Source organism: Macaca mulatta, chromosome 13 (genome assembly GCF_049350105.2).
Source record: "Macaca mulatta isolate MMU2019108-1 chromosome 13, T2T-MMU8v2.0, whole genome shotgun sequence".
In the NCBI taxonomy this organism is placed as follows: Eukaryota; Metazoa; Chordata; class Mammalia; order Primates; family Cercopithecidae; genus Macaca; species Macaca mulatta.
The window spans coordinates 100,994,289-101,014,458 of NC_133418.1; the positions used below are offsets into that span (position 1 = coordinate 100,994,289).

The window sequence follows — 20,170 nt, forward strand, 5'->3', positions numbered from 1 at the left end:
CCAATTGAATTAAGACAGAATGGCTGTTTTCCAGGTACTAAATCTGAGAGAGATGGGGACACAGAGTTACCGCATGGAGTGATTAGTGCTGTGGAATGAATGAATGAATATGTAAATGAATTCTACTTTGAGTTCCTCCTCCACCTAAAAAGACAATCAGGAATCTAGAAAAATATTTTTTGGAGGAGGTAATATTTGTTTGAAGGGTAATTGGGACTTTTAAAACTTTTTTTTCCGCTCGTTATTACCTGCATTGTTCCAAAAATTGATGTGAGGCCGGGCATATCAATTTTTGGAACAATGGCTCACACCTGTAATCTCAACACTGTGGGAGACCGAGGCAGGAGGATTGCTTGAGCCCAGGAGTTCAAGACTAGCCTGGGTAACATAGCAAGATCCCGTCCCTCTCTCTCTCTCTCTCTCTTTTTTTTTGAGACAGAATCTTCACTCTGTCGCCAGGCTGGAATGCAGTGGCACAATCTCGGCTCACTGCAACCTCCGCCTCCCGAGTTCAAGCGATTCTCGTGCCTCAGCCTCCCAAGTAGCTGGGATTACAGGCGTGAGCTACCAGCGTCCGGCTAATTTTTAAATTTTTAGTAGAGACCGGGTTTCACCATGTTGGCCAGGCTGGTCTTGAACTGCGGATCTCAGGTTATCCGCCCGCCTCGCCTCCCAAAGTGCTGGGATTACAGGCACGCCATCTTTATTTTTAAAAAAAGAAAAGAAAAGAAAAAGAAAAACATAAAAACTGATGTGAAGGTATGATTCTGCTAAGTGGCACTGGAAGATAGGCATGGGGAGAAAAGCCTGGCAAACGGGCCCAGAATGAACCCCAAGGGTGTTCTTCCTCCATTTCCCCATCCCCACTCTCCCGGATGCTTAGATCCCAGATGAGGTTGTCTGCATCCCTGAAGGTGGACTGGCTGTGTTGTTCAAGAAAGATGATGGTCAACTGTACTGTGAAGGTCAGGACCTGGAATTCCTCATGCGCTGCTCCGAGATGTGGCCCAGTCTTCCAAGCGTGTGGCTGGTCTAAAGAAGCCTAAGGGATGCACTAACTCCACAGGCTGTGGCCAGAGCAGGCACACTTAGGGTGGGCGTAGAACAGGGATTTGTAGCTGGGACAGGCCCATGAAGCGACTTCAGATGAATGCACAATATTTTGTGTACAGATAAGAACATTTTCCTGGACAGATTTTATCAGATTTTAAAGGTTAAGAAGCCGTGTTGATCCTAGGGCTCCTGGACTCCTTAGACAAGAGAACCGAGGAGAAGTGGGGAAAGAGCTCAAGTGCTTAACGGAGGGAAAATGTGGCGGGCTTGCGGTGGGTGGTTTCATGGGGACTACAACTCCCAGCGATCCATGCGGTACAGCCAGAGCTTATTGGCCAGTGGAATGAACCCTCTCCTAATGTGCACATTCAAAAACCAATAGACGGGGCCATCTAGGAGATTGCCTATCCCATCAGAGGACCACTCACCTATCAGAGGACAGATATCACCGCCCACCTATCAGAGGACTGAGGGCCGGTGCTTCCGGTGACTGACCAGAGCTGCTTATCTGCGGCGGCGTGAGGTTGGGCGGCCACAGGGACACTGGTGTTTTTGTGAGGCAGTGAGAGCTAAGGTATTTTGTCTCCACTGCTGCCGGGCCTGGCGGGTGTGGGGAGGCTGTAGGGGGTCGGGAGGGAAGTGGACCGGCTCTTGGGGGATGGGGGGCCGGAGGGAGGAGATTCAGGCGTGCAGAGAGGATGAGAAGAATGGGGCGGGCCGCGTGTGCGGGGTCGCGGGATGAGGACCGAGCTGGGGGTGGATGAAACGAGGGAATATGACTGTGACTAGTGAATAACACTCCTGGGAATATGTCCCAAGGAAGTCATCCAAAGTCAGGAAGTGCTTTAAGCCTTAAGACCTCGGTCCCAGCGTTATTTATAGCGGGATAAAGTTGGGTACAGCTAGGAGCAGTTCAGTACATTATGTCACTTCACTGAGTGTATGTGAAGTGGCCTCTAAAACTAATTTATAAAACTTTTAAATAACATGGGGAAATGCTAATATATAATGTTAAGTGAAAAAACCGTGATACAAAGTTGCACAGTATGACTGAAAAAGTTTGACAGCCAAACTATGCATAGAAGAGTCTAGAGGGATGTAGTAATTTTTTTTGGATGAATGTTTTTTCGTTAACTCTTCTTAATTTTTTCCTGTGTATGATTTTTGTTTTCAAATAAGTGTAAAGGACTTGAAATCATTTTATAGTGGAAATACAATAAACTTGGAAAACAAGTGGGGGGAGGGATATACTTTTGTTTAAACCTGCTGGAAATGCCAGTTCACCTGAATCCCTTGATTCTCATCATGAGTTGTCTTTAAAGAAGATGAAAAACACAATTAAATGGTTATATACTGAGCACCGGCTCATGGTTTTCTGACCACCTCTCCGGAGACCTGAACTAATACAGCGGTCTTTTCCCTCCTAAAACACCCAGGGTTCTTGATTTCATGTTCTCCAGAAAACTTACACTCTGGAGATTGTGAAACAATAGGTACACAGTTAGTTTCAGGCAAAATCAGTAGCGTTGGGGAATGCGTGAAGGTCATTTAAACCTTGGTCCTCCTGGCCCTCTGATCTTTAACAGTGAGGTTCTCCACCACCTTGACTTTTAATTGTTAACCCTGAGTCAGTGATTTCCATATCCTTACCTCTGACTGCCTAAGGTACATTGGTACCATGTAGACATCTTACATGAAGCACATGTTAATTTCAATTGGTCACATACTACACACGTTCCTCCCCTACTGCCCCTGCCCACTCCCCCCCCCAGCAGGGTTTCACTCTGTCACCCAGGCTGGAGTGCAGTGGTGTGATCATAGCTTACTGCCTTGAACTCCTGAGCTCAAATCCTCTCAGCCTCCAGAATAACTAGGACTGCAGGTGTGTGACGCTGCACCCAGCTAATTTTTATTTTTATTCTTTTTTTCTTTTTCTTTTTTATGGAACACTTCACAAATTTGCAAGTCATCCCTGTGCAGGGGCCATGCTACTCTCTGTATCATTTCAGTTTTAGTATATGTGCTGCCAAAGTGAGCACCCACCTCATTTTAAAAAATTTTTCTGTAGAATTGGAGTCTCCCTGTGTTGCCTAGGCTGGTCTTGAAATCCTGGCATCAAGTGATACTCTTACCAAAGTGCTGGAATTACAAGTGTTAGCCACTGTGCCTGTCCTGCCCTGCCCTTCCTTTCTCTTTCTTTCTTTCTTTTTTTCTTTTTTTTTTTTGAGATGGAGTCTTGCTCTGTCACCCAGGCTGGAGTGCAGTGGTGCGATCTTGGCTCACTGCAACCTCTGCCTCCTAGGTTCAAGCGATTCTCCTGCTGCAGCCTCCCAAGTAGCTGGAACTACAGGCACGTACCACCACCCCCAGCTAATACTGTATTTTTAGTAGAGACAGGGTTTCACCATGTTGGCAAGGCTGGTCTCAAACTCCTGACCTCAGGTGATCTGCCTGCCTCAGCCTCCCAAAGTGCTGAGATTACAGGCATGAGGCATCGCACCCAGCCTGCCCTGCCTTCCTTGCCTTTGCAACATGCTCTGGTTAATGGTTCAGCAGTTTCTCAAGCTAAAAATCTGGGTGTTATCCTTAATTCTGTTTTCTTCCTCACTACTTATATTCTATCTGATATCACTGTCTGTTCCATCTGCCTTAGAAGCATCTCCTGAATAATGGCCTTCTTTCTCTACTGAAATAGTTGCAAACTTGCTTCACTTTCACTTTGTGGCATTCAAATTACTTGTCAACTTTCTTCCTTCTCAGGTCCATTCTGCATATTGTCACTCGAATATATGCTGGTTCCCCCAAGATTCCAAATTCCCCAGTATGCCCTTTATGATCAGAGAATAAACTTAGAAAGATATATCAATATCTGATAATATAAGACTTTAAATGCCTTGTTAAGACATTTCGAGGCTTTTTTATATGTACTGTAAATGTGGGGATTCATCAAGGGTGTTTATGCAGAAGAGCAAAATGATCACAGCTGTGCTTTTTTTTTTTTTTTTTTTTTTTAAAGATAATTCTACCCAACAACACATAGTATGCAGGCTCATTTGGAAAGTAGAGACTGGTATCAAGGGAACCTCTCCTTGTTTTACCCTAATAAAAAGGGAGAAGTCAGAACCTGGGCTAACACAGGAGTAGAAAGGAATGGAGCAGATTTTTGTAATTATTGCATTTTTGAGAAAAATGTGCCACATTTCTTCTTGTTACTGAAGATGACAATATTAAAATTCATTCTTCTAAAAACCTCAGTAAACTGGCCTCTACAGTGGCTCACGCCTGTAATCCTAGCACTTTGGGAAGCCAAGGCAGGAGGATCACTTGAGGTCAGGAGTTTCAGCCTGGCCTCTACTAAAAATATAAAAATTAGCTGGGCGTGGTGTTGGGCGCCTATCCCAGTTCCTTGGGAGGCTGAGGCACAAGAGTCACTTGAACCCAGGAAGTAGAAGTTGCAGTGAGCCTAGATCATACCACTGCACTACAGCCTGGGTGACGGAGCAAGACTCCATGCCCCTACCCCCCAAAAAAATAACCTCAGTAAACTTATTCCCATGTTTGTTTTTCTCTTATTCCCAAATCCTTGTCTTGTGCTACCCTGGCCACACACACCCTCATTGACATTAGACTGAACTTGGTATCCTAAAATATATAAATTGACTTGGATGTAATTGGCCCATTAGGAATTTTCTCTGCCCATGAAAGTGTATCATGCATTATTTATCAATAGAAGTCTTTTTAAAGTACATAAGTAGATATTAGGGGGAAAACATTTATTATCTTTCATAAGACCAGTGGGATAGAGATCACAGTGTTCTTCGTTAGTAATGACAGGACTTTTTTCTCCATTTAGCAAGCCGCTGCAGAACCACTTAATCTGACATTATATATAAAAGCATAATAGACCTTTTAAAAAAAAAAAAAAAAAAAAAGTAAAAGATCCTAAGAGCAAGGACAAAGCTAGCAAGGAGATATGAGAAATAATTTACAGATGAGCAAATCACCAGCTTGGTAGAGAATACATTTCTTTGGATTTAGAGTCTGAAGACAACTTCTCAAGTTCTGCCTTTGACACTTAGTAAAACAAGGCTGAAAAATGTCATTTAGATTCAGTGACAGGGAAGCACTGGTGGCCTGGTGAGAGGTGTTTTGGAGAAGAGATTGGAATGGAATTCATTTTAAGTATATTAGAAGAGAATGAGTGGTGAAAAAAATGAGTACTGTCAGTTTACACAGTTCTTTGATAACTAATAAGGCGTGGTGTTGGGCGCCTATCCCAGTTCCTTGGGAGGCTGAGGCACAAGAGTCACTTGAACCCAGGAAGTAGAAGTTGCAGTGAGCCTAGATCATACCACTGCACTACAGCACTAGATCATACCACTGCACTACATCACTTTATATATGTTTGTAGATTGTTGTGGGGTGTTTTGTTTTAAGTAGGGACAGTATCTTGCTGTGTTGTCCAGGCTGGTCTCTCATCTCGAACTCCAGGGCTCAAGTGATCCTTCTGCCTTGGCCTCCTAAAGTGTTGGGATTACAGGCATGAGCCACTGTGCCTGGCCAATAGTCATTTGTTTAGTTTTGTTTCGAGTCCCACTCTGTCGTCCAGGCTACAGTGCAGTGGTGCCATCTTGGCTTACTGTAACATCTGCCTCCCGGGTTCAAGGAATTCTCATGTCTCAGCCTCCCAAGTAGCTGGGATTACAAGAGTGTGCCATCACTCCTGGCTAATTTTTTGTATTTTTAGTAGAAACGAGGTTTCGCCATGTTGGCTAGGCTGGTCTCAAACTCCTCACCTCAGGTTATCCACCTGCCTTTGCCTCCCAAAGTGCTGGGATTAAAGACATGAGCTACCTGGCCCAGTAATTTTTTTTTTTTTTTTTGAGATGGAGTCTCGCTCTGTCGCCCAGGCTGGGGTGCAGTGGCCGGATCTCAGCTCACTGCAAGTTCCGCCTCCCGGGTTTACACCATTCTCCTGCCTCAGCCTCCCGAGTAGCTGGGACTACAGGTGCCCGCCACCTCGCCTGGCTAGTTTTTTGTGTTTTTTTAGTAGAGACGGGGTTTCACTGTGTTAGCCAGGATGGTCTCGATCTCCTGACCTCATGATCCGCCCGTCTCGGCCTCCCAAAGTGCTGGGATTACAGGCTTGAGCCACTGCACCCGGCCCAGTAATTTTTTTAATACTGAAATTTTTTTTTTTTTTTTTGAGACAGGGTTTCACTCTTGTTGCCCAGGCTGGAGTGCCATGGTACGATCTCGGCTCACTGCAACCCCTGCCTCCCGGGTTCATGTGATTATCCTGTCTCAGCCTCCCAAGTAGCTTGGATTACAGGCATGCACTACCATGCCCAGCTAGTTTTTTTTTTTCTTTTTGAGACAGAGTCTCACTCTGTCACCCAGGCTGGAGTGCAGTGCCTCCATCTCCACTCACTGCAAGCTCCGCCTCCCAGGTTCACGCCATTCTCCTGCCTCAGCCTCCCTAGTAGCTGGGACTACAGGTGCCTACCACCATGCCCGGCTAATTTTTTTATTTTTAGTAGAGATAGGGTTTCACCATAATAGCCAGGATGGTCTCGATCTCCTGACCTTGTGATCTGCCCACCTCGGCCTCCCAAAGTGCTGGGATTACAGGCATGAGCCACCGCACCAGGCCAATTTTTTGTATTTATAGTAGAGATGGGGTTTCTCCATGTTGATCAGATTGGTCTTGATCTCCTGACCTCAGGTGATCTGCCCTGCTCAGGCTCCCAAAGTGCTGGGATTACAGGTGTGAGCCCCCATGCCCAGCCTTTATACTAAAATTAGTCTTTCTCACTCTGTGTTTATTATTGCAACATTTTATTCTTATATCCATTATTATGTATTTATGTATCCACTGATTGATAGGATTTCAAAATATAATTTAATGTGCCTTATTCTGTCTACTGACTATATGTATCTTTTTTTTTTTTTTTTTGAGACAGAGTTTCACTTTCGTTGCCCAGGCTGGAGTGCAATGGTGCGATCTCAGCTCACTGCAGCCTCCCGCCTTCCGGGTTCAAGCAATTCTCCAGCCTCAGCCTCCTGAGTAGCTGGGATTACAGGCACCTGCCACCGAGCCCAACTAATTTTTGTATTTTTAATAGAGATAGAGTTTCACAATGTTGGCCAGGCTGGTCTCGAGCTCCAGACCTCGGGTGATCTGCCCGCCTCGGCCTCCCAAAGTGCTGGGACTACAGGCATGAACCACCATGCGTGGCCACCCCATTTTTTATTTAAAAGAAAAGCCATAACATGTAAAATCCTATATATCTTTGTGTCTTTCTTTAACATTTTCAGAGGCTTCACACCAAATTGTTAATGATGCTTTTATCAAGGCCTTGAAATGGGGGAGAGGAGGGGCTAAAGAGGGGCCAGCGCAGAGTAGGAGGGAACGGTTTTTAAATTTTTTTTGGAGATAGAGTTTTGCTCCTGTCACCCAGGCTGAAGTGCAGTGGGGCAATCTTGGCTCACTGCATGCAGCCTCCACCTGCTGGGTTCAAGTGATTCTCCTGCCTCAGCCTCACGAGTAGCTGGGATAACAGGTATGCACCACCACGCCCGGCCAATTTTTGTATTATTATTAGAGACAGGGTTACACCATGTTGGCCAGGCTGGTCTCAAACTCCTGACCTCAGGTGATCCACCCGCCTCGGCCTCCTAAAGTGCTGGGATTACAGGCGTGAGCCACCGTGCCTAGCCTAAGCATGTACTTCTCTCTTTTTTTCTTTTTTTTGAGGTGGAGTTTCTCTGATGTTGCCCAGGCTGGAGTGCAATGGCACGATCTCAGCTCCCTGCAGCCTCTGCCTCCCATGTTCAAACGATTCTCCTGCCTCAGCCTCCTGAGTAGCTGGGAGTACAGGCACGCGCCACCACACCCGGCTAATTTTGTATGTTTAGTAGAGACGGGGGTTTCTGCATGTTGGTCAGGCTGGTCTCAAACTCCCAACCTCAGGTGATCCTCCTGCCTCGGCTTCCCAAAGTGCTGGGATTGTAGGCGTGAGCTGCCACTCCCAGCCCTAAGCATGTATTTCTTTAGTGATTCAGATGCCTGGGGGAAAAACATTCAGGGTGAAAAAATGAGGATAATACTTGCCAAACCTACTTTACATTATTGTAAAGGATTGTTGTAAGATAAAATGCAATAGGGAGTGTGAAAATGTTCTGAAAATTATTAAGTGCTGTTGAATGTGATAAAGTAGAAACAGTGATTTTTGAGTGTCATTTCAGTAGAGAGATAAAAGCCACTTTGGAAGGATTTGAAATAAGTGCTAATAAAGTCAGAGATGTGCATATCAGTTATTCATTGATTTGGCAGTAAAAGGATGAATAGAATTAGATGATGGAGGAGACTTTTCTCAAATTTTTAATTGGAAAGTTTTCTAACTTAAAAGTTGAAAGTAGCATAAATACTAACATAGCCTCAATCTAGACTCAACAATTATTAACATTTTGCTGTATTTGTTTTCTTTCTGTATGTCTATAGAAAATTTGGGTTTTTTTTTGTCAAACCATTTGAAAGCACATTGTAGGCATCATGACATTTTACCCCAAGTACTTCAACATGTGTATTTTAATAAGGACCTTGTCTTGCATAACCACAATACCATGTTCAGACTTAAGAAAATTAATAACTCTACAATATTTTCTGATACCCATTCCATACTCAGATTTCCCCAGTTCTAAAAGTCTTCGTTAGGTAGAAGATTTTATTTCTTCAAGATCCAAAGTATATACATTGCATTCGCCTGTTACAGCTCAGTAGTCTCTTAATTTACAATACTCCCCCGTCCTTTTGTCTCTCCACATTATTAACCTGAGAAGGGGCTAAGACAGTTGTCTTACAAAATGTCCTGCATTCTAGATTTGTCTAGATTTCTCGTGGTGTAACTTTCCTTCTTAATCATTTCAGGTAACCTTTATCAAAAGGATGGAGCTGGGAAAAGGAAAACTACTCAGGACTGGACTGAACGCATTGCAGCAAGCAGTGCACCTGATCCATGGCCTTGCCTGGACTGATGGGAATCAAGTTGTCCTAACTAATTTACAGCTTCACAATGGAGAGGTCAAGTTTGGGGACTCCAAAGTCATTGGACAATTTGAATGTGTCTGTGGGTTGTCCTGGGCCCCACCCGTTGCAGATGACACACCTGTTCTACTCGCGGTCCAGCAGGAGAAGCGTGTCACTGTGTGGCAGCTGTGTCCCAGCCCTACGGAGTCAAGCAGATGGCTGACGTCTCAGACTTGTGAGATTAGAGGATCACTACCTATCCTTCCCCAGGGCTGTGTGTGGCACCCAAAATGTGCTATTCTGACTGTGTTGACTGCTCAGGATGTCTCCATTTTCCCTAATGTGCACTCTGACAATTCCCAGGTAAAGGCAGATATCAACACCCAGGACCGCATTCACTGTGCATGTTGGACCCAGGATGGCCTGAGGCTGGTGGTGGCAGTAGGCAGCAGCCTGCATTCTTATATTTGGGACAGTGCTCAGAAGACTCTTCACAGGTGCTCCTCCTGCCTGGTGTTTGATGTGGACAGCCACGTCTGCTCCATCACGGCAACTGTGGACTCACAGGTTGCTATAGCCACTGAGCTTCCACTGGATAAGATCTGTGGCTTAAATGCATCTGAAACCTTTAATGTCCCACCCAACAGTAAAGACACGACTCTGTATGCTTTACCAGTTATTGGTGAAGTACCCTCTATTGATAAAGAGGCAACTGATTCTGAAAAAGATTCTGAAGTATCAGTTTCTTCTTCCTATTTAGAACCTCTGGATCTAACTCACATACATTTCAGTCAACATAAGTCTGAGGGTAATTCTCTTATTTGTCTAAGAAAAAAGGACTACTTGACAGGAACTGGCCAAGATTCTTCACATTTGGTTCTTGTGACTTTTAAGAAAGCAGTTACCATGACAAGAAAAGTCACTATTCCAGGCATTCTGGTTCCTGATCTGATAGCATTTAATCTTAAAGCACATGTAGTGGCAGTGGCTTCCAACACTTGTAATATAATTTTGATCTACTCTCTCATTCCATCTTCAGTCCCAAACATCCAGCAAATTCGATTAGAGAACACTGAAAGACCAAAAGGGATATGTTTCTTGACAGACAAACTATTACTAATTTTGGTAGGAAAACAAAAACTCACTGATACAACGTTTCTTCCTTCTTCAAAGTCTGATCAGTATGCGATTAGCTTGATTGTTAGAGAAGTAATGTTGGAAGAAGAACCTTCAATAACATCAAGTGAAAGCCATACTACCTACTCTACTTTCAGTGCTCCATTAAATAAAGCAAATAGAAAAAAGTTAATTGAAAGTCTTTCCCCAGATTTTTGTCACCAAAACAAAGGGCTGTTGCTGACAGCTAATACCAGTAGTCAGACTGGAAGGCCTGGAAGAACACTTATTAAAGAAATCCAGAGTCCTCTGTCTAGTATCTGTGATGACTCCATAGCCCTAGATGCTGAGCCTGTTACCCAGCCAGCATCGCTGCCCAGACACAGCAGCACACCAGACCACACCAGCACACTGGAGCCTCCTCATTTGCCTCAAAGAAAGAGCTTACAAAGTGAAAAGGAAACTTACAAGCTGTCTAAGGAAGTGGAAATTTTATCTAGGAACCTGGTTGAAATGCAGCGTTGTTTTTCTGAACTCACAAACTGTCTGCATAATGGGAGGAAATCCTCTTCAGTGTATCCACTCTCTCAAGATCTTCCTTACGTTCACATCATTTACCAGGTAAATTCTCCTTTGAGGAACTACCACTATACATAAAGCTCCTGTAGCCGGTGAGTACTGCAAGAAACGTATTGATGAGGAAGATGGTGCTCTAACTGAACTTCACTAAGCTGGGCATGTTGTTACAGGCAAGTTGGTACACCTTTGCAGGTTTGTTGGTTTTTAGCCTGCCAACCAGATAGGCACACATATCAGTCTACATCATGATTTTACCAGGTACATGGTGTGGAAAAATAAATGTCTGCAATAATTCTTTATATTTAGAAAAAAAATTAATCATGTTAATTCATTGTGACAACATTTTCTTTATATAATAGAGATACTTCTCCACTTATAAAAAAGGTTATGTTGCCAGGCGCCATGATTCACGCCTGTAATCCCAGCACTTTGGGAAGCTGAGGCAAGTGGATCACCTGAGGTCAGGAGTTCGAGACCAGCCTGACCAACGTGGTGAAACCCTGTCTCTAAAAAATATATAAAAAGTAGCCGGGCATGATGATGGACGCCTGTAATCCCAGCTACTTGGGAGGCTGAGGCAGGAGAATCACTTGAGCCCGGGAGGGAGAGGTTTCAGTGAGCCGAGACTGCGCCACTGCACTCCATCCTGGGCAACAGAGACTCCATCTCAAAAAAAAAAAAAAGGAAAAGGTTATGTTCATTTAAAATGTTTTGATGCATTTCTTTATGCATGCATATCCAAACATTATACAAATGGGATCATATTATACATATTTTTATCATGGACACTTTCCTGCTTTATAAAGTATGGCCTTGCCCCATCTTCCCCTTAATCTGCTGTAACCAGCAGCTTAACATGGATCCTTTCATGACTTTCTTCATGCTTATATGATCTAACACAGGTCTTTGTGTACATAGATGTATAGGTATGTGGGAGTGGTTTGTCATTGTTTTTACAAAAATGGGGTGATATGCACTCTTCACTTCTTTTTTTTTTTTTTTTTTTTTTGAGACGGAGTCTCGCTCTGCCACCCAGGCTGGAGTGCAGTGACTGGATCTCAGCTCACTGCAAGCTCCGCCTCCCGGGTTTACGCCATTCTCCTGCCTCAGCCTCCCGAGTAGCTGGGACTACAGGCGCCCGCCACCTCGCCCGGCTAGTTTTTCGTGTTTTTCAGTAGAGACGGGGTTTCACCGTGTTAGCCAGGATGGTCTTGATCTCCTGACCTCGCGATCCGCCCGTCTCGGCCTCCCAAAGTGCTGGGATTACAGGCTTGAGCCACCGCGCCCGGCCCACTCTTCACTTCTTAATGAGAGTATGCTCTTTATTTAGCCATTCCCTTGTCGATTGACATTCACTTTGTTTTTAGTTTTTAGCTACTCCAAATAATGCTACAGTAGTACTCTTATATGTATCCATTCGTGTTAGTACCTTTATTTCTGTTGGATTTGTTCCCAGAAGTAGAAATGCAAATTTGAAGAGTATATGTGTTTCTACTTTTAATAGAATTGCCAGATTGCCTGTCAAAGATTTTTACTTAACAATGCATCATCACACGCCTACCAGCTATGTATAAGGCTGTCCTTTTCCTCATATGTCACCAATCTGATCAGTGATCCCTCTGCTTCAGCCTCCTGAGCAGCTGAGACCACAGGCACATGCCACCACAGTTGGCTAATTTTTTTTTTTTTTTTTTTTTTTTAAGCAGAGACAGGATCTTGCTATGTTGTCTAGGCTGATCGTGACCTCCTAGGCTTAAGTGATCGTCTTGCCTCAGCCTCCAAAAGTGCTAGGATTACAGGTGTGTGCCACTGCATGTGGCCCCAACCCTACGTTTTTTTGAAGAGGATTTTTGCCACATTAACTACATGAAGTTTTCAGTAATAGAGTTTTACTTTTTTTTTAATTAAAAAACTTTTTTTTTACTTTTTTTTTTTTTTTAAACTATAGAGACAAGGTCTTGCTATGTTGCCCAGGCTGGTTGGAAGCCCTGGGCTCAAGCAGTCCTCCTGCCTCAGCCTCCCAAAGCGCTGGGATTACAGGTGTGAGCCACTGCACCCAGCGTAGTTTTGATTTTTTAAAAAATTATTTTATTTATAAATGTGATAACTGGTTTGGATTTCTTTCCTACTATGACTTTTTAAAGAATTTTTTTCTTCTATCTTTTTTTAATAGGTAATTCATTTATTTGGTTTAAAAAGCAAAACTATTTTAATAAAAACTGTATACTAAGAACTCTTACTCCTACCCCATGTTTCCTCAGCCTGTTCTCCTTTCCTCCTTTAGGTAACCATTTTTATTTTTATTTCTTTATGCAGATACTAGGAGACTTTAGTTATGGTTTTTTTTTTTTTTTTTTTTTTTGAGGCAGAGTCTCGCTCTGTCTGTCACCCAGGCTGGAGTGCAGTGGCGCAATCTCAGATCACTGTAAGCTCCGCCTCCCAGGTTCACGCCATTCTCCTGCCTCAGCCTCCCAAGTAGCTGGGACTATAGGTGCCCGCCACCACGCCCCGCTAATTTTTTGTATTTTTAGTAGAGATGGGGTTTCACCGTATTAGCCAGGATGGTCTCGATCTCCTGACCTCGTGATCCGCCCGTCCCGGCCTCCCAAAGTGCTGGGATTACAGGCTTGAGCCACCGCGCCCGGCCTAATTATGTATTTTTATTTCCCCTTTTGTTACACAAAAGGGAAGGTGATATATACACCTTTTCATTTTCCATTTAATAGTATGTCCTAAAGAGCTCTTCATATCAGCACACAGAGCTCTTTTTTCATCTTTTTTTCCACAGCTGCATAGTATTTTTTTTTCCTAATTACAAAAGTAATATATACTTGTTGAAGAAAAAAATTTAACCATTACAGAAAGTAAAAATTTTCCATAATCCAACCTTTAGAGAAAATCACAGATATAGTTAGATATTTTATTAGATGTTAGATGTAAATATTTCCATATTTTTTCTGTATCTAATAAAAAAACTTTAAATTTATTTTAAAAATATATTATTTTAAAATTTTTCTTTAAATAGGCTATGTTACTTGCAAACAATAATATATCTTTCATTTTTAAAACATTTATAAATGTAAAATTTTGTATTTTTAAAAACTAAGGTTAAAACAACCATGTTTGGTCAGGCACAGTGGCTTCAACCTGTAACCCCAGAACTTTGGGAGGCCAAGATGGGTAGATCACTTGAGTCCAGGAGTTCGAGACCAGCCTGGGCAACATGGCAAAACCCCGTCTCTTCCAAAAAATAAAAAAATTAGCCCGCCATGATGGCACCCACCCATATTCCCAGTTGCTTGGGAGGCTGAGGTGTGAGGATCACCTAAGCTGAGGAGGTTGAGGCTGCAGTGAGCTGTAATCATGCCACTGCACTCCAGCCTGGGAAACAGAGCAAGGTTATGTCTCAAAAAAAAAAAAAAAAAAAAAGTTTTCTTGCCCTTTCAATTCCTCAGTTTTTTAGTTTATAATGATGTAATCCAACTAAGCTGTTGTCAGTAGTTATCTCTGGAGGATAGAATTGTGGGGACTTTACTGTCTGCATTATATTTTTCTGTTATACTTTTATTTTATTTTATTTATTTTTAGATACAGCCTCCCTTTGTCACCCAGGCTGGAGTGCAGTGGCGTGATCTTGGCTCACTGCAACGTCCGCCTCCTGGGTTCAAGCAATTCTCGTGCCTCAGCCACCCAGGTAGCTGGGATTACAGGTGTGCACATCTACACTCAGCTAATTTTTGTATTTATAGTAGAGACGAGGTTTCACCATGTTGGCCAGGCTGGTCTCAAACTCCTGACCTCAAGTGATCCACCGGCTTTGGCCTCCCAAAGTGCTGGGATTAGGCATGAGCCACCACACCTGGCCCTATTATACTTTTAAAAAATTGATCATGTCTTCCTTTTGTAATGAGAAAAGTAAAAGTTAAAAAAACAAAATAATCAAAAGCAAGAAATAGTTTCCCCTGTAATTTCAGAAGTTACATTTCATAAGAGGTGAAATAAACGATCTGTTGTTTTTGACTTTTACAGTTTATTCCTATGACTTCATTTAAAAATATTAGTGGGGTGCAGCACACCAACATGGCATAGGTATACATATGTAACAAACCTGCACGTTGTGCACATGTACCCTAGAACTTAAAGTATAATAATAATAATTTAAAAAAAATTAGTGGACATATTTTTTGAGTGGTTCATCCTATCACAATGACGTATAATTTATTTTCTTTTTACAAGATGGGGTCTTGCCATGTTGCCCAGGCTGCTCTCCAACACCTGGGCTCAAGCAATCCATATACTTTGGTCTCCCAAAGTGCTTAACAACAAAATAAATTAGACATATAACTTATACAACTGTCCTTTATTTATATTTATTTATTTATTTATTTGTTTGTTTGTTTATTTATTTATTTATTGAGATGGAGTCTGTCTCTGTCACCCAGCCTGGAGTACAGTGGCGCCTTCTCAGCTCACTGCAACCTCTGCCTCCTGGGTTCCGGTGAGTCTCCTACCTCAGCCTCCTGAGTAGCTGGTACTACAAGCGTGTGTCACCACGCCTGGCTAACTTTTTTATTTTTTGTAAAGACATGGTTTTGCCATGTTTCCCTGACTGGTCTTGAACTTCTGGGCTCAAATCATCTGTCCATCTTAGCCTCCCAAACTTTTGGGACTAAGGGGTGAGCCACTGTGCCCAGCCAATGTTTAATGACTTTACAATTTACAAATCATTTATTTTTATTAGTGCTTTTTCTAAGCTGTGTGAATTTTAACCACAGTTTGTTTATTTTATGTAAATCCTCCACTACTCTACCACTTAGGACACTCAGCATTTTTTTTCCTAGTAAACCATGAAGTGTCTAAGCTATATCTGAAACAGCCAAGCAGCTGTTCTCACCGTCAGATTGTGTCTCTCAGGCTGCTGTCCATCATCCTTTTAGTGTTATTAGTTGTATTCTAGGAGAGCCAGTTCCTAATGATGAAGAACCCTGAGGAAAGAGTAGAACAAAAGGAAAAATAAATTAAGGCTATTTTGTTTGGATTTTTTAGTTGTATTAAATAATGTAGCAAAGAGCTCCTTAAACCTGAAGTCCAGTTGATTAGTGGTAATAGATAAGTTTTTTTTGAAAAGTATTTACACATTCCTTTCTCAAGAAATGTTAACTCCATTACTTCTGCAATCAGTTTAACAACTTTTATTTTTTATTTGCAGAAACCTTATTATCTAGGTCCTGTTGTTGAAAAAAGAGCGGTGCTTCTCTGTGATGGTAAACTAAGGCTCAGTACAGTTCAGCAGACTTTTGGCCTTTCTCTCATTGAAATGCTGCATGGTAGGTCATGTTCAGAAATTGACCCTACCTAACATCCTTGCCTCCCCCACCATCTATTTTAACTACGCCAGTAATGAAAATGAGGGGTACCAACCATTCAGTAATTCTAGATAGTTAACAAGTAATTTATTATTATTATTATTATTATTATTATTATTATTATTGAGACAGGGTCTTCCTCTGTTGCCCAGGCCAGAGTGCCGTGGTGTGATCATAGCTCACTGCAGCTGCGAACTCCTGATCTCAAGCAATCCTCCCATCTCAGACTCCTACCTAGCGAGAACTATAGGTGTTCACCACCATGCCCAGCCAAGTTTTTTTTTTTGTTTTTTACTTTTTTTTGGAGATGGAGTCTTGCTCTGTCACCCAGGCTGGAGTGCAGTGGCGCAATCTCGGCTCACTGCGACCTCCGCCTCCCGGGTTCAAGCAGTTCTCCTGTCTTAGCCTCCTGAGTAGCTGGGACTACAGGCACACGCCGTCACACCTGGCTAATTTTTTGTATTTTAGTAGAGACGGGGTTTCACTGTGTTGCCCAGGCTGGTCTCTAATTCCTGAGCTAAGGCAATCTGCCCGCCTTGGCCTCTCAAAATGCTGGGATTACAGACGTGAGCCACCGCACCCAGCCTCAGCCAAATTAAAAAAAAAAAATTTTGTAGATAATGGGATCTCACTCTGTTGCCCAGGCTGGTCTTGAACTCCTGACCTCAAGTAATCCTCCCACTTTGGCCTCCCAAAGTGCTATGATTACAGGCATAAGCCACCACACCCAGCCTTAAGTATTATTAATTGCCTACTATATACCCAGGCCTAGTATAGGTGCCAAAACATATGGAAAATATACACCCTGTCCTTAGGGAACTTACAGCCTAGCTGGAAAAGTTAATTGTATATATGAAAAAATTAGAAAAGAGTTACAAAGCAGTGTATAACAACTGCAAGAAAGTAACAGAAAGCCTCAGTATTTATTTATATTGCACTAAAATGTAATGATCATAGCAGCATTGCAGAATATTTCTTTCTTTTTTTTTTTTTGAGACCTAGTCTCGCTCTGTCACCCAGGCTGGAGTGCAGTGGCACGGTCTTGGCTCACTGCAACCTCTGCCTCCTGGTTTCAAGTGGTTCTCCTGCCTCAGTCTCCCAGGTAGCTGGGACTACAGGTGCGTGCCATCACGCCCTGCTAATTTTTTATATTTTGAGTAGAGATGGGGTTTCACCATGTTAGCCAGGATGGTCTTGATCTCCTGACCTCAAGATCTGCCCACCTTGGCCTCCCAAAGTGGTGGATTCTAGGCGTAAGCCACCACACCCAGCCTGCAGAATATTTCTTTGAAGAGTTGTCATTCTAACATGGAGTAAACATGGATGTTCAAAGGATACTCCTAAGTGGCAAGGGACTGAGTCATGCTAGATTTATCAGATGTGGCGCATGGTTGTTTTCTTATGCCTCATTCTTGTAACAGTAGCCACCACATTGAACATCAAGTATCATTTCATTTTTTTCCCCTTTTTCCCCTACCTGACCCTAAGTAATGCCCAGTCTTCCTAATACCCCATTCTCTGTAAAATCTGATAAGGATTGAGTTGAATATTATCAACTACTGTATTCCTTCACTCAGAAAAAAAAAATTTGTAGTCATATGTTTCTTTTTTTTTTCTTTTTTTTTTTTTTTGAGACGGAGTCTTGCTCTGTCGCCCAGGCTGGAGTGCAGTGGCCGAATCTCAGCTCACTGCAAGCTCTGCCTCCCAGGTTTACGCCATTCTCCTGCCTCAGCCTCCCGAGTAGCTGGGACTACAGGTGCCCGCCACCTCGCCCGGCTAGTTTTTTGTATTTTTTAGTAGAGAGGGGGTTTCACCGTGCTAGCCAGGATGATCTCGATCTCCTGACCTCATGATCCGCCCGTCTCGGCCTCCCAAAACGCTGGGATTACAGGCTTGAGCCACCACGCCCGGCCTGTAGTCGTATGTTTCATCATAAGAATAATATATACTAAATTGCCTATGTATTTATTTTTATTTGCAGATTGTCACTGGATTCTTCTCACTGCTGATAATGAGGGCTTTATCCCGTTAACCTTCACAGCCACACAGGAAATAATCATAAGAGATGGCAGCCTGTCCAGGTCAGATGTCTTCAGAGACTCTTTTTCCCGCAGTCCAGATTCTGTTTCTTCTCTTAAAGTCTTTACAGGCCTTGCTGCCCCCAGTTTAGATACCACTGGCTGTTCTAACCATGTAGATGGCATGGCCTGATATCTGCAGTGTCCTTGCTGTGTAGTTCTTCAGATGAGACCATTACAAACAAGGCCTGCTTGCCACTGTGGACACTCACCAATGAGACTCGCACTGCACTCAGGCGAAGCACTTGCTATGGTTGGCTCTCCTGGTTTCCCCCCGTTTCCCCTGGGCTGAGGCTCGCTGCTGTGTAGCAGAGCTCAGTCTTTATTAGATGGCTCCGAAAGTGGTGTTTATGTATTCATGACTGTGTGGTTTTGACTAAGGGCAGAATTCCCAGAACAAAACAATATTATGGTGCCATATGGATTGTTTTATGGTTTCTCTGAGACTTTGTGTCCCTTGTCCAAAGCTGCGTTGAAGCTGTCTTAGGCGCACTTCAAAGATACCTCGGCATTGTTATAGGTCTTTTTCCGGGCTTCAAGAGGAGGGTGAGGAGTCAGCTGGGGGGCATGTGCTCTAGCATATTAACCTCAAACCAGCAAGAATTAGCAGAGCTCAAAGGAGGACCAGAAACCCACTGGCTTCCGCTCCCAGGAACAGGAAGTGGCTCTGATGTTGCCTGGACCTCCCAGAATTTAAACCTAACACTCTTGCTTCCTTAACAAATTCTGGCTGACAAAGGTCCAGGTACTCTTAAAAACTGACCCTGGGAAAATTTTGAATGAAATTTCAAGGGAATTTGTCCCCTCTGGGCTCCACTGAGATTGTGCCGGTGCTGCTAGCACACTGTCGAGCCCAGGGAAGTCCTACTGCAGGATCCTGTGCTGTGGCCACTCATGAGTGTCCCTGAAATACCTTTTTTTTTTTTTTTTTTAAATCTAGTTTTGGGATCATACAAGTTTCCTGTTTTTCTCCCAGTAGTCAGCTCCCTTAGTCAACTTGTCACTTTAATTTGGTATTTTTATTTTCTCTCCTTTCAAATCTTAGAGACCAGCAGAGAATCTGGGAGAGAAAGTATTTCAGGATGTTGGAAATTTAACTGAATCTGAGGTAGTTCTAAAAAGTGCCATTTTGCTTCATTTATGGGCTAAAGTATCAGCTTAGTCAGGTAAGAGCCCTGACCCCCTTCAGATGGACACACTACTTCTGACTGCCTTCAGATGGAATCGCAGATTTCAGTCAGGGCAGCATAACAAATTGATCAGTGTATGGCTGGGCGTCTGCAGATAAATTGTTTCAGCTGTAGAAGCTCCATTAGCATATACGCTTCCTTTTTCCCCCTTCCTTTAAAATCATCTGGAAAGAAACTGTTTTGTGCCCTTGGGGACTCCTGTCTGTCTGTTTCAGTTTACCAAGATGGAGCTGGGTTAGGAAAGAAGTGAGGGCCCATTTTGTGGTTCAAGTGCACTAGACAGCTGCTGGGGTAATGGAAGCAGAGGCGATGTCTGTAATCAGCTGTGGGAGAGCGGTGACTGAGAACAGTCTGAGGTCTCCGCTTGGAAGTATCTGGGGTGTGATGAAATCACAATTATCTTGAAGCCTAAGAGGGGACTACAGGACTGTTAACTAAGATAATGTAGGCGCCTAAAAGGGTATGTTACAATCACCATTTCTCAGGTCAAAATACTGTGAATAAGTCTTCAATAAAATCACTAATGGTTATTGTGGCTGTTTTGGATGTTTTGGTAGTATTTTCTTTGTGATTATTGCTGCTATAGAGGAACTGGCAATAATCTTGAAGTTATATATGCATATGTTATCTGTATTCCTTCTTCGGGTGCACAGTCCAGAATATAAATGATTCTTTACAACAAATCTGATTCCATGACAACTCTCATACAAGAGATGTTTCCTTGGCCTCTGCTATTACCGCAGTCACTGGAACAATAGA

General features: G+C 43.1%; 1 protein-coding gene and 1 non-coding gene across 3 annotated transcripts; one reads left to right on the forward strand and one right to left on the reverse strand.

Annotated features, from left to right (window-relative positions):
• Positions 1-1,514: 1,514 nt before the first annotated feature.
• On the forward strand, positions 1,515-19,952 carry WDCP (WD repeat and coiled coil containing). Of its 2 annotated transcripts, NM_001194093.2 has the most exon segments (4): positions 1,515-1,627; positions 8,984-10,819; positions 15,987-16,104; positions 18,125-19,952. In NM_001194093.2, coding segments are annotated over 3 exon segments (2,166 nt in total). In that variant the 5' UTR covers positions 1,515-1,627; positions 8,984-9,001; the 3' UTR covers positions 18,355-19,952.
• On the reverse strand, positions 2,989-3,092 carry LOC114671978 (U6 spliceosomal RNA). The gene has a single exon (XR_003722184.1). It is a non-coding gene; the product is annotated as a U6 spliceosomal RNA (small nuclear RNA).
• Positions 19,953-20,170: the final 218 nt, after the last annotated feature.